This window comes from Zea mays, chromosome 10, assembly GCF_902167145.1.
Source record: "Zea mays cultivar B73 chromosome 10, Zm-B73-REFERENCE-NAM-5.0, whole genome shotgun sequence".
In the NCBI taxonomy this organism is placed as follows: Eukaryota; Viridiplantae; Streptophyta; class Magnoliopsida; order Poales; family Poaceae; genus Zea; species Zea mays.
In genome coordinates, this window is record NC_050105.1 from 8,586,334 (window position 1) to 8,610,515 (window position 24,182).

General features: G+C 44.3%; 2 protein-coding genes across 7 annotated transcripts; both read right to left on the reverse strand.

Annotated features, from left to right (window-relative positions):
* Window positions 1–9,966: 9,966 nt before the first annotated feature.
* Window positions 9,967–16,960, reverse strand: LOC100281492 (uncharacterized). Of its 4 annotated transcripts, none has more exons than XM_008663670.3 (5): window positions 16,717–16,960; window positions 14,858–15,274; window positions 14,600–14,687; window positions 11,404–11,536; window positions 9,967–11,138 (listed from the first exon to the last, which is right to left on the reverse strand). In XM_008663670.3, the coding sequence occupies exons 2-5, from the start codon at window positions 15,203–15,205 to the stop codon at window positions 10,397–10,399; spliced, it is 1,311 nt and encodes a 436-aa protein (XP_008661892.1). In that variant the 5' UTR covers window positions 15,206–15,274; window positions 16,717–16,960; the 3' UTR covers window positions 9,967–10,396. The 4 variants fall into 4 exon arrangements, with proteins under 4 accessions (XP_008661892.1, XP_008661894.1, XP_008661893.1 ...); XM_008663672.4 differs by having other exon boundaries at window positions 14,858–15,270; window positions 16,439–16,945; XM_008663671.3 differs by having other exon boundaries at window positions 16,439–16,930.
* A 995-nt stretch (window positions 16,961–17,955) lies between these two features.
* LOC100274707 (uncharacterized) lies at window positions 17,956–23,968 on the reverse strand. 3 transcript variants are annotated; one of them, XM_008663450.4, is made up of 3 exons: window positions 23,618–23,968; window positions 21,753–23,306; window positions 17,956–18,380 (listed from the first exon to the last, which is right to left on the reverse strand). In XM_008663450.4, the coding sequence occupies exon 2, from the start codon at window positions 23,129–23,131 to the stop codon at window positions 21,791–21,793; it is 1,341 nt and encodes a 446-aa protein (XP_008661672.1). In that variant the 5' UTR covers window positions 23,132–23,306; window positions 23,618–23,968; the 3' UTR covers window positions 17,956–18,380; window positions 21,753–21,790.
* Between the last annotated feature and the right edge of the window lie 214 nt (window positions 23,969–24,182).

Consider the following 24,182-nt stretch of genomic DNA (forward strand, 5'->3'; position numbering starts at 1 on the left):
CAAAACAAATCGCAAGCAAATAAGAGGTGTGACACGCGGATTTGTTTTACCGAGGTTCGGTTCTTGCAAACCTACTCCCCGTTGAGGTGGTCACAAAGACCGGGTCTCTTTCAACCCTTTCCCTCTCTCAAACGGTCCCACGAACCGAGTGAGCTTCTTCTTCTCAATCAAACGGGAACAAAGCTTCCCCGCAAGGGCCACCACACAATTGGTGCCTCTTGCCTTGGTTACAATTGAGTTTTGATCACAAGAACAAGTGAGAAAGAAAAGAAGCAATCCAAGCGCAAGAGCTCAAAAGAACACGACAAATTTCTCTCGCTAATCACTAAAGCCTTGTGTGGAATTGGAGAGGATTTGATCACTTGGGTGTGTCTAGAATTGAATGCCTAGCTCTTGTAAGTGGTTGAGAAGTGGAAAACTTGGATGCCATGAATGTGGGGTGGTTGGGGGTATTTATAGCCCCAACCACCAAACTAGCCGTTTGGTGGGGCTGACTGTCGTATGGTGCACCGGACAGTCCGGTGCACACCGGACATGTCCGGTGCACCAGCCACGTCACCAAAGCCGTTGGGTTCCGACCGTTGGAGGTCTGTCTTCTGGGCCCGCCTGGATGTCCGGTGGCGCACCGGACAAGTACTGTAGAGTGTCCGGTGCGCCAGTATGGGCGTGCCTGACTTCTGCGCGCGCTGGCGCGCATTTAATGCGCTGCAGGTAGCCGTTGGCGCCGAAATATCCGTTGCTCCGATGTCACACCGGACAGTCCGGTGCACACCGGACATGTCCGGTGAATTATAGCGGACTAGCCGTTGCGAATTCCCGAAGCTGGCGAGTTCCTGAGGCGCTGTTCCTTGGAGCACCGGACAGTCCGGTGAATTATAGTGGAGCGCCTCTGGATTTTCCCGAAGGTGACGAGTTTGAGTTGGAGTCCTCTGGTGCACCGGACACTGTCCGGTGGTGCACCGGACACTGTCCGGTGGTGCACCGGACAGTCCGGTGCGCCAGACCAGAGGTGCCTTCGGTTGCTCCTTTGCTCTTTTGTTGAACCCAATACTTGGTCTTTTTATTGGCTAAGTATGAACCTTTGGCACCTGTATAACTTATACACTAGAGCAAACTGGTTAGTCCAATTATTTGTGTTGGGCAATTCAACCACCAAAATTATTTAGGAACTAGGTGTAAGCCTAATTCCCTTTCAGTAGTTGCGCGCAACACTGTCCTGCGGCAACGTACTCGGCCTCAGCGGTGGATAGGGCAACGGAAGTTTGTTTCTTAGAACTCCATGACACCAGGGACCTTCCTAAGAATTGGCACGTCCCCGATGTACTCTTCCTATCGACCTTACATCTAGCATAGTCGGAGTCTGAATATCCAATCAAGTCAAAGGTAGACCCCTTTGGATACCAGATCCCGAAACAAGGCGTAGCGACTAAATATCTAAGAATTCGCTTCACGGCCACTAAGTGACACTCCCTTGGATCAGATTGAAATCTAGCACACATGCATACACTAAGCATGATATCCGGTCTACTAGCACATAAATAAAGTAAAGACCCTATCATAGACCGGTATGCTTTTTGATCAACGGACTTACCTCCTTTGTTGAGGTCGGTGTGTCCGTCGGTTCCCATCGGAGTCTTTGCGGGCTTGGCGTCCTTCATCCCAAACCTCTTGATCAAATCTTGTGTGTACTTCGTTTGGGAGATGAAGGTTCCATCCTTGAGTTGCCTCACTTGGAACCCAAGTAAGTAGCTTAACTCGCCCATCATCGACATCTCGAATTTCTGAGTCATCACCCTGCTAAAATCTTCACAAGACTTTTGATTAGTAGAACCAAATATTATGTCATCGACATAAATTTGGCACACAAAAAGATCACCATCACAAGTCTTAGTGAAAAGAGTTGGATCGGCTTTCCCAACCTTGAAAGCATTAGCAATTAAAAAGTCTCTAAGGCATTCATACCATGCTCTTGGGGCTTGCTTAAGTCCATAGAGCGCCTTAGAGAGCTTACACACGTGGTTGGGGTACCGTTCATCCTCGAAGCCAGGGGGTTGCTCCACGTACACCTCCTCCTTAATTGGCCCGTTGAGGAAAGCGCTCTTCACATCCATTTGGAACAACCTGAAAGAATGGTGAGCGGCATATGCTAGCAAAATACGAATGGACTCTAGCCTAGCCACAGGAGCAAAAGTCTCCTCAAAGTCCAAACCTGCGACTTGGGCATAACCTTTTGCCACAAGTCGTGCCTTGTTCCTTGTCACCACCCCGTGCTCGTCTTGTTTGTTGCGGAACACCCACTTGGTTCCCACAACATTTTGCTTGGGACGAGGCACCAGTGTCCAGACTTCATTTCTTTTGAAGTTGTTGAGCTCCTCCTGCATGGCCAACACCCAGTCCGGATCTAGCAAGGCCTCTTCTACCCTGAAAGGCTCAATAGAAGAGACAAAGGAGTAATGCTCACAAAAATTAACTAATCGAGATTGAGTAGTTACTCCCTTGCTAATATCACCCAAAATTTGGTCGACGGGATGATCCCTTTGAATCATTGCTCGAACTTGGGTTGGAGGTGCCGGTTGTGCTTCTTCCTCCATTACATGATCATCTTGTGCTCCCCCTTGATCACATGCCTCTTGTTCATCATCTTGAGTTGGGGGTTGCACCATTGTTGAGGAAGAAGGTTGATCTTGCTCATTTTGTTCCTGTGGCCGCACATCTCCAATCGCCATGGTGCGTATTGCAGTCGTTGGAACTTCTTCTTCATCTATATCATCAAAATCAACAACTTGCTCTCTTGGAGAGCCATTAGTCTCATCAAATACAACGTCGCTAGAGACTTCAACCAAACCCGATGATTTGTTGAAGACTCTATACGCCTTTGTATTTGAGTCATAACCTAACAAAAACCCTTCTACGGCTTTGGGAGCAAATTTGGAATTCCTACCCTTCTTCACTAGAATGTAGCATTTACTCCCAAAAACTCGAAAATATGAAACATTGGGTTTGTTACCGGTTAGTAGCTCATACGACGTCTTCTTGAGGAGGCGGTGAAGGTAGACCCGGTTGATGGCGTGGCAAGCCGTGTTCCCGGCTTCCGACCAAAAGCGCTCGGGGGTCTTGAACTCTCCAAGCATCGTCCTCGCCATATCAATTAGCGTCCTGTTCTTCCTCTCTACCACACCATTTTGCTGTGGTGTGTAGGGAGCGGAGAACTCATGCTTGATCCCTTCCTCCTCAAGATACTCCTCCACTTGAAGGTTCTTGAATTCGGACCCATTGTCGCTCCTTATCTTCTTCACCTTGAGCTCAAACTCGTTTTGAGCTCTCCTTAGGAAGCGCTTGAGGGTCCCTTGGGTTTCAGATTTATCCTGCAAAAAGAATACCCAAGTGAAGCGGGAAAAGTCATCAACTATAACAAGACCATACTTACTTCCTCCTATACTTAGATAGGCGACGGGTCCGAATAGGTCCATGTGAAGCATCTCCAAAGGTCTTGATGTGGTCATCACATTTTTGATGTGATGAGAGCTTCCCACCTGTTTGCCTGCTTGACAAGCTGCACAAGGTCTATCTTTTTCGAATTGCACATTAGTTAAACCTATCACATGTTCTCCCTTTAGAAGCTTGTGAAGGTTCTTCATCAACACATGTGCTAAGCGGCGATGCCACAGCCAGCTCATGGTAGTCTTAGCAATTAAGCATGCATCTAGACCGGCCTCCTCTTTTGCAAAATCAACTAAGTAAAGTTTGTCATCTAATACACCCTTAAAAGCTAGTGAACCATCACTTCTTCTAAAGACATACACATCTACATTTGTGAATAAACAATTATATCCCATATTGCATAATTGACTAACAGATAACAAATTATATCCAAGAGACTCAACTAAAAACACATTAGATATAGAGTGCTCGGATGAAATAGCAATTTTACCTAACCCTTTTACCTTGCCTTGATTCCCATCACCGAATATTATTGAATCTTGGGAATCCTTGTTTTTGACGTAGGAGGTGAACATCTTCTTCTCCCCCGTCATATGGTTTGTGCATCCGCTGTCGATAATCCAGCTTGAACCCCCGGATGCATAAACCTACAAGGCAAATTTAGGCTTGGGTTTTAGGTACCCAACTCTTGTTGGGTCCTACAAGGTTAGTCACAATGGTTTTAGGGACCCAAATGCAAGTTTTATCTCCCTTGCATCTTGCCCCTAATTTCCTAGCAATTACCTTCCTATCCTTTCTACAAATGGCAAATGAAGCATTGCAAGCATGATATATTGTAGAATGTTCATTAATTTTCCTAGGAACATTAACACCATTTCTCCTAGGCATGTGATTAATAGCATTTCTCCTAGCTACATTTCTACCATGCATATAGGAAGAACTAGAAGCAAACATAGCATATGAATCATAAACATGTGAATCAAAAGCATCATAACTTCTATTTGCATTTCTAGCATGTCTCCTATCATGATACATAAAAGCATGGTTCTTTTTAGCACTACTAGCCATAGGGGCCTTCCCTTTCTCCTTGGCGGGGATGGGAGCCTTATGGCTTGTTAAGTTCTTGGCTTCTCTCTTGAAACCAAGTCCATCCTTAATTGAGGGGTGTCTACCAATCGTGTAGGCATCCCTTGCAAATTTTAACTTATTAAATTCATTCTTGCTAGTCTTAAGTTGAGCATTAAGACTAGCCAATTCATCATTCAATTTGGAGATTGAAGCTAGGTGTTCACTACAAGCATCAATGTCAAAATCTTTACACCTCTTGCAAATCATAACATGTTCTACACAAGAGTTAGATTTACTAGCTATTTCTAACTTAGCATTCAAGCCATCATTCATGCTCCTTAAGCTAGAAATTGTCTCATGGCAAGAAGATAGTTCACAAGAAAGCATTTCATTTCTTTTAACTTCTAAAGCATAAGATTTTTGTGCCTCTACAAATTTGTCATGCTCTTCATATAAAAGGTCCTCTTGTTTTTCTAAGAGTCTATCCTTTTCATTCAAGGCATCAATCAATTCATTAATCTTACCTACTTTAGTTCTATCCAATCCCTTGAACAAACTAGAGTAATCTATTTCTTCATCACTAGACTCATCATCACTAGAAGAATCATAAGTGGCATTGTTTTGATTATATACCTTCTTCTCCTTCACCATGAGGCACGTGTGACGCTCGTTGGGGAAGAGGGATGATTTGTTGAAGGCGGTGGCAGCGAGTCCTTCATTATCGGAGTCGGATGACGAACAATCCGAGTCCCATTCCTTGCCAAGGTGTGCCTCGCCCTTAGCCTTCTTGTATGCCTTCTTCTTTTCCCTCTTGTTCCCCTGTTCCTGGTCACTATCATTATCGGGGCAGTTAGCGATAAAATGACCAACCTTACCACATTTGAAGCATGAGCGCTTCCCCTTTGTCTTGGTCTTGCTTGGCTGCCCCTTGCGACCCTTTAGCGCCGTCTTGAAGCGCTTGATGATGAGGGCCATTTCTTCATCATTGAGCCCAGCCGCCTCAACTTGTGCCACCTTGCTAGGTAGCGCCTCCTTGCTTCTCGTTGCCTTGAGAGCAATGGGTTGAGGCTCATGGATTGGACCGTTCAACGCGTCGTCGACATATCTTGCCTCCTTGATCATCATTCGCCCGCTTACAAATTTCCCAAGAACTTCTTCGGGCAACATCTTGGTGTACCTAGGATTTTCACGGATATTGTTCACCAAATGTGGATCAAGTATAGTAAAGGACCTTAGCATTAGACGAACGATGTCGTGGTCCATCCATCGTGTGCTTCCGTAGCTCCTTATCTTGTTGATGAGGGTCTTGAGCCGGTTGTATGTTTGGGTTGGCTCCTCTCCCCTGATCATTGTGAATCTTCCAAGCTCGCCCTCCACCAACTCCATTTTGGTGAGTAAGGTGACGTCGTTCCCCTCATGTGAGATCCTGAGGGTGTCCCAGATCTGCTTGGCATTGTCCAAGCCGCTCACCTTATGATACTTGTCCCTGCACAAAGAGGCTAATAACACAGTAGTAGCTTGTGCATTTCTATGAATTTGTTCATTGATAAACATAGGACTATCCGAGCTATCAAATTTCATTCCACTTTCCACAATCTCCCATATGCTCGGATGGAGAGAGAACAGGTGACTACGCATTTTGTGGCTCCAAAATCCGTAGTCCTCTCCATCAAAGTGAGGAGGTTTGCCAAGTGGAATGGAGAGCAAATGAGCATTTGTACTTTGCGGGATACGAGAGTAGTCAAAAGAAAAATTCGAATTAACCGGTTTCCTTCTCTCGTAGTCGTTGTCGTCGTTGTCCTTTTGGGAAGAAGTGGACTCATCGCTGTCGTTGTAGTAGACGATCTCCTTGATGCGTCTTGTCTTATTCTTCTTCCCATCTTTGCGTTTGTGGCCCAAGCCCGAGTCGGTAGGCTTGTCATCCTTGGGCTCGTTGACGAATGACTCCTTCTCCTTGTCATTGATCACAATCCCCTTGCCCTTAGGATCCATCTCTTCGGGTGGTTAGTCCCTTTCTTGAAGAGAACGGCTCCGATACCAATTGAGAGCACCTAGAGGGGGGTGAATAGGTGATCCTGTAAAACTTGAACTTAATGCCATAAAAACTTGGTTAAGCGTTAGCACAGTATTGCCAAGTGGCTAGAGAAGAGTCTTAGCGAAACACAATAACCACAAGAGAATCAACACAGGTAGACACAGTGGTTTATCTCGTGGTTCGGCCAAGTACAACACTTGCCTACTTCCACGTTGTGGCGTCCCAACGGACGAGGGTTGCAATCAACCCCTCTCAAGCGGTCCAAAGACCCACTTGAATACCACGGTGTTTGCTTTTCTTCTCTATATCCCGTTCGCGAGGAATCTCCACAACTTGGAGTCTCTCGCCCTTACAAAGATGTTCACAAAGAAGCACGGAGTAAGGGAGGGATTAGCAACTCACACAAGACACAAAGATCACAGCAAATACGCACACACAAGACCCAGACTTAAGCTCAAAAGACTAGCACACTAGAACAGAGCTCAAATCACTAGAATGTCGAACAAGTGCGCAAGAATGGAGTGTGAGTGATCAAGAGTGCTCAAGGAATGCTTGGTGTACTCCTCCATGAGTGTTAGGCAGCTAGGAGCCGTTGAGAGCAATCAGGGAAGGCAATTCTTGCCTTCTGTCGCCTGGCGCACCGGACAGTCCGGTGCACCACCGTACACTGTCCGGTGCGGGTTTCTTTCCTTATCTGGCGAAGCCGACCGTTGGCGCCTTGGAGCCGTTGGCGCACCGGACACTGTCCGGTGCACATCGGACAGTCCGGTGTCCCCTCCCGACCGTTGGCTTGGCCACGTGTCTCGCGCGGATCGCGCAGCCGACCGTTGGCTCGGCTGACCGTTGGTTCACCGGACAGTCCGGTGTACACCGGACAGTCCGATGAATTATAGCCGTACGCCGTTAATTCCTTCCCAAGAGCGACAAGTTCGCCTGAGCCAGCCTGGCACACCGGACACTGTCCGGTGCACCACCGGACACTGTCCGTTGCACCCAGACCGAGCTGACTTTGGCTGAACAGAGCCATCTCATTTCCAATTCTATCTTTCCTGTTTCCGGTACTTAGACACAATACATTAGTCCATAAAACAATGTACTAAATCTAGAAACATACCTTTTGACATGATTTGCACTTTGTCCACCACATTGCATAAATCAACACAAAAGCACTTGCGTTGGCATTCAATTACCAAAATACTTAGAAATGGCCAAAGGACACATTTCCCTTTCACTTTGGTTTACTGATGTACCATGTATTTATCTCCTGCGACGTTGTGTTGTTGCTGGCTGCATGTGTTTGTGCTCTCTTAGCTTCCAACTATGGCAGACACTAGCGTTGGTCACCTGTCAGGGCCTAGGAAAAAAACATGACAACACAAATTAAATCGACTTTCTCCCCTTGTCGTCATGAAAAAAGAAGACAAAAGAGGGAGGAATAAAAACAACAGGAATAAAAAAAAAGTGAAAAGACGATATTTTCACATAATAGTTAATGATAAAAATAAATAATTACATTATCGAAAGATCACCTGTTGTACAAATATATTTATTTTGATGTACATATAATAACTTTTACATCTAACAATGTGTATAAGTGACAATGTTTTATATCAATAACAATAAAGTACAATATAATTATAATTTAAGCAGGAAAGGTGTATCCGACGAGGATTTATCCCCGCGGAGAACGGGGATGGAGAAAAAAAATGTCCCCAACAAGTGTTTATGGAAATCCCTGCAGGAATTTTTTTTTTCATCACGTGGATCAAGATAGGGAGCTAAAACCTGATGGGGAATTCCTCGTTATCATCCCTACTGTGACCTAATGCTTAGAAATTGACTTACTCGATTTATGGTAATTGAAGCTGAAAGGTGTTTGATTGTTGGTGCCGATAAAACATAATTTCAAATATCATGATCTACCTTTTAACTACTAACCGAGATGACACAATTTCTCATGGAAAGCACGCGCGAACAACATACAGAGCCTCAGCGTCTGAAAGAAACGTAATGATCGAATGCGGTTAGAAAATGTTGAGAGATCCAGAACAACGCGTTCGATGGTATCTACTCTTTCCGTTTTTTTTATTAGTCGTGTTTTGATTAAAATTAAACTGTAAAATGATAAATATTCGAGAACGGATATATAATTTATCTCTGAACGTCCATGTCGTACTGGCCTCTTGTTTGCTACGTACCTGTTTTCTATACTTGTAAGTATGTGACAACAGTAATATGGATTAGAAAACTGTACTGCGCAAGTGTCACATACATCATCTATATGTACAGTTGGATTGGATTTGGTTGCAAAGCGTCCGTTAACAAACAAAACCAATCACGAAACTGCTGGTTGATCGATGCCATCAGCAATCAGAGTAGTCAGGTTAAAGTGCAAAAGATAAGGTGAACAAATACCTTTTTTCTTTTCCTTGCTAGAGAGTATCACTCTCATCATTCCCAAACTAGTTTTCCTTCGTCCGGCCAGTCAACGGAGCAGTAGCACAGGCCGCACGCCAATCGGGGTCCCGGGTCCACGTCGACGCCGCTCATTGGCCGCCTGCCCGCGCCGAGGTGTCACTGATGGCGACCGGGGACGGGGAGTAGACCAGTCCACTCACGGTCATGGCCATGGACGGGGGCTGAAGCCTTTCCTGGTGACCCTGACGGGCTGAAGCCTGCGATGCATATGCATATATGCATTATATGATTTTTGGTTACCAGGCTACAATATCCAATGTTATTATATATAAAATAATCGCAGGCCGAACAGCATCCATGATTATTAACTTATTGCAGTATTATATTGCTGGCCCGAATATTAGACGAAAGGGATGAAAACTCACAACGCACGAACACTCATCTCTAACGCTAATTCATTCTAACAGACCATGTAAACGGATATGAAACATAATGTTTTTATATTATAGACTGTTTATAGAGTGAAGTTTAAAATTGAGAATAAGATAGAAAGTGATACACACTCGTGAACACTGTTTGTTACGAGCATCTCCAAAAACTAGACCGATAAATTGCTGAAATTAATGAAATCACTACAGATATCTTGCGGTTGACGGGTACATGATCCGCCAGGTCAGGATGCTTTGTTATATCTGGCTCCCATGCATTCCTGTCGCGCTCCAAAGGCCAACGCAGAGACGTAAAATATCTGATTGATTGTGGAAATTCATAATTCCGGTATAGTTTAAGGGTGTAAAGTGGACTGACCTTTAAAATGTTGATTTTTTTTTCTTTTGTAGAACACAAACACGCAAGGTCGCAAGCACTTGCCTTTACGAGCACAAGCATGCACATAATAATTCAAAAAAAAAACATGCACTTTAAACAAGAAAAAAACCTCGCCGGCGTTGCCGCTTGCAGTGGCCAGTGGTCACTTGGAGGAACACGTACCCAAACAGGCAATCGAATGGAAGCTAGTTCTTTTATTACTATGACTTGCCACAAAAGCAATTCAGAAATTTTACAAGATGCACATTTGCATATCCCAGAGGGCAAAGGCAGACAGAACTTAGGTAGGCACAACGAAAGTGTCGGAGTCTCTTCTCAGTTAATACAACCATAGTATGGAAAACCAAATTAATAAACCTGCCGGCTAGTTAAGGGCAGGGCAGATCAAGTTGCCGCTCCACAGAGCAAAGCTATGGAAAACAATGCGATCAGGACAGAAACACAGCAGCAGCTGTAGATCAGGTGCAAAATGTCTAAACGCAGCTTCCTAGGTAAGTTAAGAAGGCATCAACAACATACAACAGAATGGTGGCCCAGCAAAATTTGGGGCCACCGTCTTCGTGAAACAGACAGATCGTCCTTGACTTTGAGCCATGACTGGTGGCTTCATTCGCAGGCCAGCTTGGTGTCGAAGCTGCTCAGGCAGATCGCGAAGGCCTGGAAGGCTGACAGTGGGTAACGGTAGTCCATGGTGAACATGTCCTTAGCCACCTTCCCAAATTGCAGGATCACCTTCTCGTGCTCGGGCGGCACTGGGGTAGCCTGTGATGGGGTTGGTGCTCCAGCAGCGGGCTGCGTGGCAGCAACGAGCTGGAAGTTCTTCACAGATGCGACTGTCACCCTGCCCCTGAAATTGAGGCACCAGCACTGCAGCTGCTCGTGCCACCTTGGGGCCTTGTTCCGGAGAATCAATGGCCTCTCCTTGCACTCATCATTGTCTCCCGATGCCGTGTCTCCAATCCTGCGGCTGCTGCTCATTGAGATGTCGGAGAATCTTGAGCTGCTGAAACGCATAGACCGGTCCACAACAGATGACTTGGAGAAGGAAATGCTGCCAAATGACTCATCAGTAGAGCGAGCAAGGATGCTGTCCAGCTGGCTGGGAACAGTGCCACCAGCCTCAAGGCACGAGGTAGGGATGGAGTGCATAACACAGTTCATCCGCCTAGGGCCCCGAGTACCCAAGACATTCAGCTCATATGAAACCTGCGCTATGTTGTAGGTGCTGGAGGAGACCTTTGGCGACACCTTCCGGGAGTAGAACCGACGGCTTGTTTTCCCGGGTTCTGCTGCATTGCATGGGGGCTGGGTATCATATATTGCAAACTTTGTGCCGAGGAGATTCGACCTATAGATGTTCAATGCCATAGATATATTAGTGATACATAAAAAGGGACAGACCCAGTGCCGGAAGCTCCCACATGAGTGGAGTCTGGGGAAGGAATAAACCAAGGCAAGCCTTCTCCCCGCAAATGCGAAGAGGTTGCTTCGAACTCACGACCTGGTGACTCAGTGAGATAGTTCTCACCACTGCACCAGGCCTTTGTTAGTGATACACAAATACTAGAGAATTATGTAATTCCTAAAATAATGGCCAATGCATGAGTTAGTACCTCAGCTTTCCAATGTACATTTTGCTTGACCTAGATAAATTTTCAGAATTCATAAATATTGTATATTCTGTACAGGTTGGGCGGGAGGTCCGTTTCGCACATAGGAGGAACTTGCCACTTTCAACAAGCACAGCTGTAGAAAATAGGTTACATTATGTTAGTAGTAGCAGAGACAGACAAAAAATGTACCAAGAAGCAGGTCTGCAAGTGGAATATATCTAAATATTAAGGAATGAATCGGAAACAGACACTAGCTGGCATCTCATAGCAACATGTAAGCCATAGTATTGGTAAGTGCTATGTTTTAGCCTCGAGTGATAGAATACCAACAGGGGCAGTGTGGATGTGTTAAATTCATTGGATTCCAACAACCACCTCTACGAAGATAAAAGATAGATTGACCATATCCATGCATTCCTTTAGAGTTCTCCAATCCCGACGGGTGAACATTTCAACAAAACAACAACAACAAAGCATTTTAGTCCCAAGCAAGTCGGGTAGGCTACAATTGAAACCCAACAGAAGCCACTAATCAAAGTTCAGCATGTGGATAGTTGTTTTCATTTGCTCCTATCCAAGGCTAAATCTTTGGATGCATTCCATCCTTTCAAATCTCCTTTTACTGTCTCTTCACATGTCAACTTCGGCTTTCTCCTGCCTCTCTTCCAATTAGTATTGCGTCTTAGGATCCACGGGTGAACATTTCAAGGTTAAATGGAAGTGTAGAAATGTTGACACTAATAAACGCTTTGTGCGTAGAATCCAGAAATCTAAGGTTAGAAGACATTGAAAAGGATGAAAAAAAGTAAGGCAACGGGCCCTCCGGATCAAGGCATGGAGATGCCTCGAGGACATAGGTATATTATGGCTAACCAAGTTGTTCAACTATATCTTCCGATTGAACAATATGCCTGACGAGTGGAGAAGTATATTGGTAACGATTTACAAGAATAAGGGAGATATTCAAAGTCTACCACACTATGAAGCCATGAAAGAGAGTTATCGAGCATCGTCTAATATGGAATAACAAGGATCTTTATGAACCAATTTGGTTTCATGCTCGGAAGGTCAACCATGGAAATCATTTTCTTAATAAGACAAGTGTTGGAGGCTGGGAGTAGTACAGGGAGCATAAGGACCTATACATGGTTTTCATTGACTTGAGAAAAGGTCATGACAAAATATCAAGGAATGTTATGTGGTAGACTTTGGACAAACATAAAGTTCCAACGAAGTACGTTGGACCATTAAGGACATATACAACAATGTTACGACTAGTGTTCAAAACAAGTGATGGGACACATATGACTTCCTAATTTTTAAAGCGAAACGGCAGGAGCTCTGCTTTTCAATTAAGATAGGAAAAGAGTGTATGTACAGGTTAATTAAAAAACGCCCTTAACACAACACCCAGGAACACGAGGGAGCAATGTACTAAAACTTTTTCAAAATACTACACTTCCCAGGTCAGAATAGGACTACATCACGATTCAGCTTTGAGCCGTTACCTTTTTGCCTTGGTGATGGTTTGATGGCTGAGGTCACAAGGGACATATAAGGGAATACCCCTTGGTGTATGCTTTTTGCGGACAATGCAGTGCTAAGTGCTAACTGCTAACTGATGAAAGTTGGGCAAGAGTAAATAGAAAACTTGAGTTGTGGCTGGAGACTCTAGAGTCCAAAGATTTTAGACTCAGTAGAATTAAGACCGAATACATAAGATGTGACTACGACACTACTACACATGAAGAAGCATATGTTAGTTTAGAAGGTCAAGAAGTGCACAGGAAAGTACCTTTCAGTATTTAGGATCAATGTTAAATAAAGATGGGGATATTGATGAAGATGTTAGCCATAAAATGAAAGCATGATGGAGGAAATGACGCCAAGCATCTGGCTTTCTATGTGACAAGAGGGTACCATAGAAGCTAAAAGACTAATTTTACAGGATGATGATTAGACCTGCTACGTTGTATGATACCGAATATTTACCTACAAAAAGACGTCATATTCAATAGATAAGTGTTGTGGAAATGCATATGTTGCGTTGAATTTGTGGCCATATAATAAGGGATCGGATCCAGGACGATAATATACATGATAGGCTAGGTGTAGCACCAATTGAAGGAATGCTTGTCCAACACCAACTAAGATGGTTTAGACATATCCAACAGAGACCTCCAGAGGCACCAATGCAGTGGGATCCTAAGGCGCGATAGTAATGGAAAGAGAGACAAGAGAAGACCGAAGTTGGCATGGAAGGAGAAAACAAAAGAATACCTGAAAGGATGGAATATACCCAAAGATTTACCCTTAAACAGGAGCGAATGAAAATAACTATCCAATTGTCTGGACCTTGATTCGTGGCTTTTATTGGAGTTTAACTCTAGCCTACCCCAATTCGCTTGGGACTAAAAGGCTTTGTTGTTGTGGTAGTGTGGAAATGCAAATTTAGCCGGCAACTAAAAACAACGGATATTCTTAATTTAAAAATATTAGTTAGTCATAACTACTAGAAAGAAAACAGAGTGCATATTCTGAAAGAGCAAAACACGGGGACCGGTTAAATTTGAGATAGGCAGTCAAGAATGCCAGTCATGAAACATACACAAATGATTGGCATGTATAGTACATTAGTGTATACTACCTCCGTTCCACAATAAATCAATTTTCAGAATCTCCTAAAGTCAAACTATCTTAAGTTTGACCAACTTTAAATGAAAGAGTAACATAGTCTATGACACCAAATAAATAAATTATGAAAATATATTTGACGATATATCTATCGACAGTAATTTGGTGTCATGTATTTTTCGATAAATTTGGTTAAACCTGAAGTAATTTGACTTTGGATAACTCTGAAGTTGATTTATTTTGGGACGAAGGTAGTAGTAACTTCGTAAGTAACAATCTAACAACACCATTATTATGCTGGTACCAAAGGCTTAGGCATACACGAATCTAGAGAATAGTGTGGTAAAATGGTACCTTCAATACATACAGTAATTCAAGCAAGTCTCTATTCTGCAAGGACAGAGCTACATGTCTAGTTTTACACAACAAGCAATATGGTCATGTCATTATCTTGTTATTTGCAATGTCTACAAACAGCACAAAAAAACTAATAGCTGTAATGCTTTGTAAGGAATCAAAGCAAGTACAAAGAAAGTATAATAATGCTTTGAAAAGGGCTTACCTGTGCTAAGGCACAGATACAAGTAGTAGGTTTGAGTAGATTTATCCCTTTTGATGAAGCATTGGATGGTTACATCTCGAGGCCCAGGCTGAATATGGCCAACAAAACAGTATTAATGTATAGATAAAGTGGTTCATCTGTATTCTTGGTTTTCTTTGTTTTAAAAATACCGCTTCCCAGATACAAGTTATATATAACATAAAATTATGAAACAAAAACGGAAATGAAACATATAAGGATCAAAGAGAGCACCATCACCTGCTTTAAGGACACAGGAAAAGTGATTTTTCCAGAGAACTCTGGATTCTTAACGATCTCTTTGCAGATTTCTCTCCAGGTCCGACAAACAGCTGCACAAGAGACTACACTCTTCCTGTTAGGCCATGTGGCTTCACTGGCCTCCAACCTCTCAATCACATCTCGAAGCAATTCAGGGGGCAAATTAGCCCAGCAACTGCTCTGGATCACTGGGGCTGGATCACGCAGCTCATGGACAGCACCGTGAGATCTGCCTCGGCGGTGGCCCAGAAACTTCACCTCAAACCCTCTTCGAGACAAGCTCCCAAAGCCATCTCTTACATCACGCACAATGCTGCGGAAAGACATCTAATAAAGGTCACAGTACTGCTGAAACATCAAACTTCCTCCAATGACTCTGTGCAAAGATGAGCCTGCCTAACAAGGGAAAAGAAAACTCGGGTTATTCTCTGAAATTTCTCTCTGGTGAGAACAGAGACATGCTGCTTAATTCAAAATAACAGAGAAGCAGCAACCCAGAGACAAAACTCTGCAAACATGCCTTGTACAGTATTTGAAGCTCATCAAATAATTTATCAAATACATCAGTACAGCCAGTCATTGTGAACGGGGGAGAACCTATCCCCCTCTTGCGTTTCTCTTGTGCCAACACAGTACAGCAATCATCGCAAAAGAAAAACGTATGGATCACTCAGCAACATGCTGTGTTGTGCTTAGGGCTGGACAAAATACTTGTGGCTCGTCAGCTCGCTCGGTTCGTGGCCAGCTCGGCTCGGTTCGACTCATTTCAATTTTGTCACGAGCTGAGCTAGCATCTCAGCTTGATTTGTTAACGAGCCAGCTCGTTAGCTCGAGTCGAGCTCGATCTAGCTCGTTAGCTCGAATGAGCTAGCATTTGTCAACAGAACAAAGCATGTACTTGTATTGGATGAACTAATAAGTGACGAACTGTGTTAATTTGGTGTTGACTTAATGTGGTATATGAAATTGTGAGTATTATTACTCTTTTCTAATGTTTAATTGGTCTGAAATTAACTAGCAATCCATTATATTGTTATATATGTGTGTGCATATTATTATTATTGGCTCGCGAGCTAAACGAGCCAGTTCGAGCTGGTTCTCTGGCTCGGTTTCTTAATAAGCTAAGTTGAGCCAGCTCATTATCCTAACGAGCCCGCTCGAGCTCGACCTAGCTGAGCTGGCTCGATATCCAGCCCTAGTTGTGCCTATGCCACCATACCCATCAAATAAGTATACACCTAGAAATGGTGTAGCTCAAAGAAGGTTTGTGAACCTAGAAATGACGCGCAGCAGTCCATTTATTAGCTGTTTCGAGAAACTATGGTGGCATCACACAAGATCCAATATAAACTTTAGCAGCATAGCAGAGCCTGCGGGAAATAACAGCCACAACACTAATTCCAGGTCGCCGGAGCACAACTGCACAAAACAGCACACATGGTATGCCTCGGCCCTCGGTTCCCCCCAGCCACGACTGTATTGAATTGACCACGTATAAATTCACGCGCAATAGAAGATTTGCATGCATCTGCCCATACCACGCGTGATGGATGATTATACCTTTTATTCAGGATTAGGATGCTCGGAAGGAGGCACCTCTCGACAGTCGACACCGAAATCCCAAATAATTTCGAGGCCAAATCACAGCTTAGAACCGCGTCCTCCCCCACCGAATCCCGCCACGATACGAGCTGAAACGCGTCTACCCAGCTGAACAACCCTCATTCCCGCCTCCGGCGAGCCGAACCGCCGGTCCGACAGCACGAATCGCGCCGAGACACGCATCCAAGTTAACAAAGGGGGAAGGGAGGGGCGGCACGGATCCGCTCGACACGCACCTGGGACGGGGCCGGGCGTCGGCTACGGGAGGCCGAGCGGCGCGGGCTGCAGAGGCGCCATGCGGATCCGGGGGAGGGGAAAGTGGGGAGGCGTCCCGACGGGTGGGGGTGGGGGAGGGGCAGGAGGAGGAGGAGGAAGCGGAGGCGAAGGAAGGGAAGGGAAAGAACAAGTGGTGGTGGTGGCTGGACAAGTGTACGTCACGTGCGGAGCGACCACAACAGACAACGCAACAGCGCCCCCCCGGCCGGGCACCCATGTGAGGTGAGGCGAGACGTGAGAGGGCGTTCGTCTTTGTCAGCAGATATATTTATTTCTTTTATGGGTTTTGATTGTTTATTTAATCAGCAAGTTTGCCCTAGTCAGACCCGTCTGGTTAGGTTTGAAAATACGATGCAATTAAATGCGCACTGTACCTGTGCTTGCTCTCTTGTTTTTTTTTCTTCTTTCAATAAAAAAATGGCACAATGGTACTGGAAACGAAGATAAGCCTCAGTGGCGTCCGAAATTCTGGACCAACAACCAAGCTTGGTTAGAGCAACTCTAATAGTTATGTAAATTTTAGCTCTCTAAATCACAGATTTAAGAAGTTGCTAAATGACTTTTGAAGTAAAAAAATGTGAGTTCTTCAATAGTTCTCTAAATATAGGTTGTAATTTTGTTTTGTATTTATCCATATAAAAAATAAGTCACAAAAACTATATAATGCAGTCAACATTTTTGTTTAGGGAGTTGTTAAATGGTTGCCAAATGCAGAGATAAAATGAGGTTAGATGAAAAGTTGTTAAATTTAGAAAGTTCATTTAGAGAACTGTTGGAGAATAGTTTTCATGTTAACTATCTAAATTATTAATTTAGAAAGTCTTTTAGAGAACCATTGGAGTTGCTCTTACAGCTGAAATATATATTAGAAAAACAAAAAATAGCAGTCCGTGTCATGCTTTTTGTGAATTTACTTCGATATAATTCGCGGTTACTAGCTAGAGCCCAGCGCCCATTTAGGGCTTGTTCGTTTGTACCAGATTGCACCCGGAATTGTTGCAGCTAATCAAAATTTATATAAATTAGAGAAGTAATCCGGTTAGAAATCGTTCCGACCCACCAATCCTAAAGACCTAAGCAACCGAACGGCACCTTATACTTCAGTGTTCCAGTAAATGGGCCCCGTCCAATATACAGAGAATATAGCAAGGAAGAAGCAAGCCTGAGACAAAATACCGCAGCCAGACGTATTAAAATCGTAACGAACAAACGTTGCGCTTGTCAATCGTATTGCTGTGCTATGTTCTATTATCAGTGCCAACAGCAACCTGTAAGGGGCCAACAGGGAAGAATAGCTGGGAAAAAAAACCAAGGAAAATAAATGGTGTGATGCTAGCATTTCCGAAATTTTATATGGTATCAGACAACAGTATAGCTTCATGACGATAGGCAAGTAAGGTCTGCATGCACCATAGCATATTCTTTGCGGTCTTCAGGCTTCGTTTCGGTAATCCTGGATGTGGAAGCAAGGTACTATTTCGTAACACCGCATCAAGTATCAGCACACATGGAGCAGCCTGGCTGCCTCAAGCAGCAAATTGAGCGAAGACAGCAGTACTACATGTGAAATGCTTCTGACGCTTGGTGTTACTTCTGCATGAACAGTGCTATAAAATGTCTACACCTGCTACCGAAAAAATTAAGGATGAGTGCTCATGACTTCATGAGACATATATCATGGACAACACTATTACTATAATGGGGAAGTTCATCTGCTAAGTTTAGCCAGCAATTCTATTGCCAACCACACAAATTATAGTAAGCAAGAGAACATAGATAATCGGTGGAATGGTCGACTACTGTGTATCACACATATAACACAGTAAACACACACTGCATATTCACATTATACACTACAGTGCTTCAGTACAGGTTTTTTTTTTTTGATCATAATGGGGGGGAAAGGTTCCCCACCTTGATTCCATTTCATTTCACATTCCCGTTTAGCCCAAAAAGGCTAGATGGTACAGAATTGTTTACATAGCCGGATATATCCGGTTGGGAGAGCAACAGGGAAAAGAGTTGATTACAATCTAGCATTTGAGAACACCATATTCCAGGCTTCTTTTACTCCGGATTCTTTAGAGCTATGCCTGTGACTCCAACTGGCAGCTTCGGCGCAAATTAGCTGGAGAGTTTGGTTGAGGGTGGCTGCCTCTTGCCTGAAAACAAAACCATTTCTGCGTTTCCACAACTGCCAGCAACATAGGATGACAAAGGAGCTGAACTCATTTTGCGGGAGGTTTGAGGGCCGTTCAATCTGGTGCAAATTTTGCACAGTCATGTCATTGGGGATGTGAAAGCCAATCGCAAGCCAGAAGGTCTTGGCAAAGTGGCAGCGGAGAACAATGTGATCAGCAGTTTCGCGTTCCTGGCCACACACATCGCAAGTGTCCTCATCCACAATTTTTTTCAGCAGCAGATTTTCTTTGGACTGAATTTTCCCCTGGGTGAGTAGCCAAGCGAAGAATTGGGCTCTCGGTGGCGCTTTATTGCTCCAAATGAAGGCTGCAGCAGGGTTCGTCACCCTATCTTGCTTTTTGAGGAAATCATAGAGCTTGGATGTTTGGAATTTTCCACTCTGAGAGACAAACGAACAGACGCGAGTGTCTTGCTGTTGACTGAGGGCAGAATCATTGATGATGTCCTGGACTTGATGGAGTTCCATCTGTGCCTGATCTGAAAGTCTAGGGACTAGAGATAGTCCATTTGTGACAATGTCGTGGACACTTGATTGCTTGGCCAAACAGTGAGAGTAGAGCGCTGGTAGGCGTGTTGCCAGATCATCTTCCCCACACCAAGCGTCATGCCAGAAGTTTGTGTTATGGCCATTTCCGACTACGGAAGTAGTGATGGCCTGGTAGATGGGTAGCACCGCGCGCAGGTTGTTCCAGTGCATCCCGTGCACATCACCCTCCAAGGTAGCCACGTTGCAGTTTGCTCTTGCCCAAGCCGCCCAAGAGGAGTTAGGAGCTGAATGAAACCTATGAATTAGCTTGACAAGGAGGCATCTGTTGTGCAGTCTGAGGTCTTTGATTCCAAGTCCCCCCACTACCTTTGGGGTGCAAACTTTTTCCCATGCAACCAGGCAGCACGCTCCAGAGGCTTTGTCCTCCCCAGTCCACAGAAAGGAACGTCGCCTGCGATCAATTTGTGCGACAACTCCCAATGGAAGAGAGATTGCAGACATGATATAAATGAGGTGGCTGTCCAAAACAGAGTTGACCAGGACAGCTCTTCCCATGGGCGTTAGGAGGGAGGCTTGCCAACCTGCTAGATATTTGTCAGTTTTTGCAATCTGGGGTGTGAATGCTGATAGGTGTAGTTTCGTGCTGGACAGAGGTAGGCCTAGATAAGTCTGTGGGAAACCTTCAAGTTTGCATCCAAGAATATTAAGCATGTCTGAGAGTTGGGTGTTGTCCACGTTTATGGGCACTGCAGTACTTTTATGGAAGTTGATCTTTAGCCCTGTAGCCTCTGAGAAAGCATCAAGAACTGATTTTAGAGCTGTGATGTCTGCAATGTTGGCACGCAGGAGAATAAGGGTATCATCCGCATACTGTAAGACTGGGCAGGGGCTATCACCCACAACCTTTTCCTCCTGGTTGCTGACGTTCTTCAGTACAGGTTTTCAAACACAACAACAGGAGAAAAGGTCGTTTCTCAGGTGGCCGATATAATCTCCTTGTGCAGTATGTATATCATTGTCAGCTGAGTACTAAGACTTCACCCTTAGTTACTTGAGCAAACTTTTATTTTGCTTTCATGCAATTATAGGCAGCACATAGATGATTGGCGAGAATAATTATGAATCCCCAGCTCCTGATAGATTGGTTGTGGAATTAGCAAATGCAAATATTTCTGGAAAAAAATAACAGGTACGGGCTAGTTTGGGAACCCTATTTTCCCAAGGGATTTCCATTTTCTCAAGAGAAATTAGTTCATTTTTCCTTAGAAAAATAGGAATCCCTTGGAAAAATGGAGTTCCCAAACTAGCCCTAAAATTAAGTTATGTTGAAGCCTGCAATGTACACAACACTGGATATTAGGCAGTCTGGCAGTGTGCATATGATATGACTGTACACTATATACTACATCAAACATTCCAGCAATTCAGACTAGTGTTAGTTCGTAAAGTTGTAGGATGTTGGTTGTTGAAAGAAGAAAAAACATATTAAAGTACATTAAATTTTGTTTAGAAAATAATATTGTCCCATGGAAGGACTCTGCCTGGCAGCCAGAGAAGCAATGTGAAGTTCTTTTGACAATACTTAGCCAACCAATTTGGAAGCAAATATCTATAATTCATCACTAAAGCCTACCCGCAATGCATGATGTCATGCACAGTCAGCTAGGCCTTATGGACCGGGTCGGTAGTATGAGAGGCCCATTAGGGTAGATAAGATTAGTCATCTTGCTTATGAGTCAAGCAAACCTATTTTATAAGGAGACATGTATCAATCAAGGCAAGGAAGAAGAATATCATCTATTAGCGGCAGTGCCCTTCTATCCCTGCCCTTGTGGTCTGGCTCTCCATGTGCCAGGTTGGTAGTATAAGGCGCCCATTAGGCCTTAGGGTTAGTCAATTGCCCATGACACGTGTGATGAGGCTCTACTGTGCTTATCTGGCATTATTGTGGATGTAAAATAAGCACATCAACAAATTAAATAGCCAGTCTATGGAAAATGTGAGTATACAAAAGATTTCATGGTTATTGAGAAGTATAACAAAGATCGGTCACTAAGATTAGTAGAACTCTTAGTGCAGATCAGCGGAATATCTCTGGATTCCATGGTTCCCTAAGCATGCATCGGAACTTATCGTTTCTCTGAAACATCTACAGAGAACAAAATAAATATAAACATGACTGAACTGTCTGGTACCAAATAGCACCTACTCCAGCAGCCTATGAATATCAAGGATTTGGTGACAGAATTAGAAATGAGTTACTCATAATTATTTCTCTGGGTAGTGATAACAGGAGACAAAGCTTACTATCTTGCATTTCAGTCTTCGCGATTTTAAAGATATTATCATGTTGCATGACTGCCATGGCCTTGTGGTTTGTGTTCAAGCTCCAACTCCTTATATCTTACCTCTAGCTCCAAACGTTTATTCTCAATCTTCATTTGTTCATTTTCCAACCTCATCTTCTCTAGCTCTCTGTCCTTCTTCTTACTAAATGCCTCCCACTTGAGACGTTGTTTTGCAAGCTCCAATGCCTCAACTTCAATTTCCATACGCTGTTTCTCAATCTCCGCAGACTGTGTAGCCAAGTCTTTTTGAACCGAAGCCAAGTTAGTTCCATCTGGAGAAGCTTTGTTGATGTCCACTGCAATGCTATGGGGATCAGATCTCCAGCTACAGTCATGTGAGCTGGAAGAGTTGCCGAAACCTACATCCTCCATATCCGCCGGCATGTACCGCAATCTTTTACGCGTGAGTAGGGTCCCCTTATTGGCATGCGTGATGGGATGCTCATCATCATTCTCTTCTTCATAATCAGTGTCTGCACTTTGATCATCTTCATCAGCATCTCCACTTGCTCGCTTCCTTGCATCATGCTCATCCTTACACTTAAGAGCAAGCTGCAACGATCGCTGAAGTGCAGGATCTTCAGGTAAACTGAACCAATTATTGTTGTGGTAGGAGCACATCTCTTCATAGAACAAGTGCTTAGAGCTCAATATCTTCCTCGCGGCATCTTTCATCTTATCTGAGAGATTAGCCATGCCATCCAGAAGTTCCGGGTTCGCCACAACTCTGCAAGTAGTACCCCGACCAAGGATATCTGTAAGCCTTTTATACCTCTTATTTAGGTCATTGAACTTATCCTCACACTGCTGCGGCGACACGAGGCAGCCTCGCTCGCCCATGACTTTTGATATGGCCTTCCACTTGCCTTTCTTCTGCATCATTGCACAGCTTCTCCTACCACCTCCTAAATCAGCTCCTGGGTCTTCCCCAGTGTAGGATGCTGCAGTAATCAAAAGCCTAACCATCGAATCAGTCCACTTCATCCGATGCCATGTGGAACCCTTCTTTCCCTTGCCGATCTGGCTATCAGTGGCATCCTCATGCACACCATGCTCCTCATCATCGCTCATGCTATTCGTTGCATGCTGCTTGTGATGGTGAGGATGATGGTGGTGATTGACCTTGCCGTGCTCTCCAAATTGGAATTCAGGTAGCTGGTCGGAATCTGTAACCTGGTTCAGACAAATGGGGAAATTGCCAGGCACCTGAGAGTGGTTGAAAGCCTGGTTTCCAGAGCTTGGTGCAGGCATTTGCATATGTTTATGATGCTGCAAGTCCACATTACTGTAAGGTGTTCCTTGCATCAAGCTTCCAGAGGGTAGGTTATTTCCTTCCATCGTGCCTCCCTCGAAAAGATCATGCGGTTACTAATACTCCCTCAAAAGGGTCATGACTCCGTTGCCTCTTTAATTATACCCTGTACAAGCAAACGGGGATTGGAACTTGGAAGCGCTCCTAATTTGCCTTTGCAGCCCCACCGGAGAAAATATTTCAGGCGCAGTGTTGAGCAGACTGCACATACGAGATATCCAACAAGAGTACAAATTACTCCATGAATTCAGAGAATCATTCTAATCGAGATCATTCAATTATGCTTCGAGATTTAAACGAATCGCCATTGAATTAGTAGTCTATCAGAGGCACCTATTTAAGGCACCAAGCAATGCAGTCGCAGCACAACACAAACCATGGGCACAGTTCCACCACGGAGCACGGACCATTAGCAAACGTAGCAGCCTACTAGCCAGTCAAATACTATCGGCGGCGCCATAATACATGTATGTACTTGTAATTAGATGAGATCCGAATGCAGATTAGCTTACATCAGGATTTGGGGGTGCTCGGTTTGGCGCTTGTCGAGTCCACGCCCAAACGTGGGACCGGACCTCCACTCCAGTACTACAGTGCAACAACCAGGGAGGAGGGCCGCGGCCGCGGCGGCTGTGGGCGAAGGAGCGGAGGATCTGGCGGCGGAAGGAGAGACCGGCGGGGTGGCCTTGCGTAGTTGCGTGCTCGTACGGGGAGCGTGCCACCGGCCGGCCAGGTCAAAACCAGCTCCCAAAGGTGACTGGTCCCAAGGAGGAGTTGTTTTTCAACAAGGCGTTTGGGTCAGCTTCACGTGAAGCTGAAGCTGGAGAGGCACTAAAGAAGTAAAGAGAGAAATTTTGGAACTACTGCTATCTTGCAGCAAGTCAGTCTGATTACAGTTATAGTCCATTCTAAGATAGGAGATATAAACAGTTAAATCAATGTACGAACAAAATCATTCTCAACCGTTATCATTTTTTTTTGAAACTTCTCAACCATTATAATTCGAACCCATTACTACATCTATCATGGTGTAGACTCTTTATTTTTCTCTGATTAATGTGGCAATTTTAGAGCTTA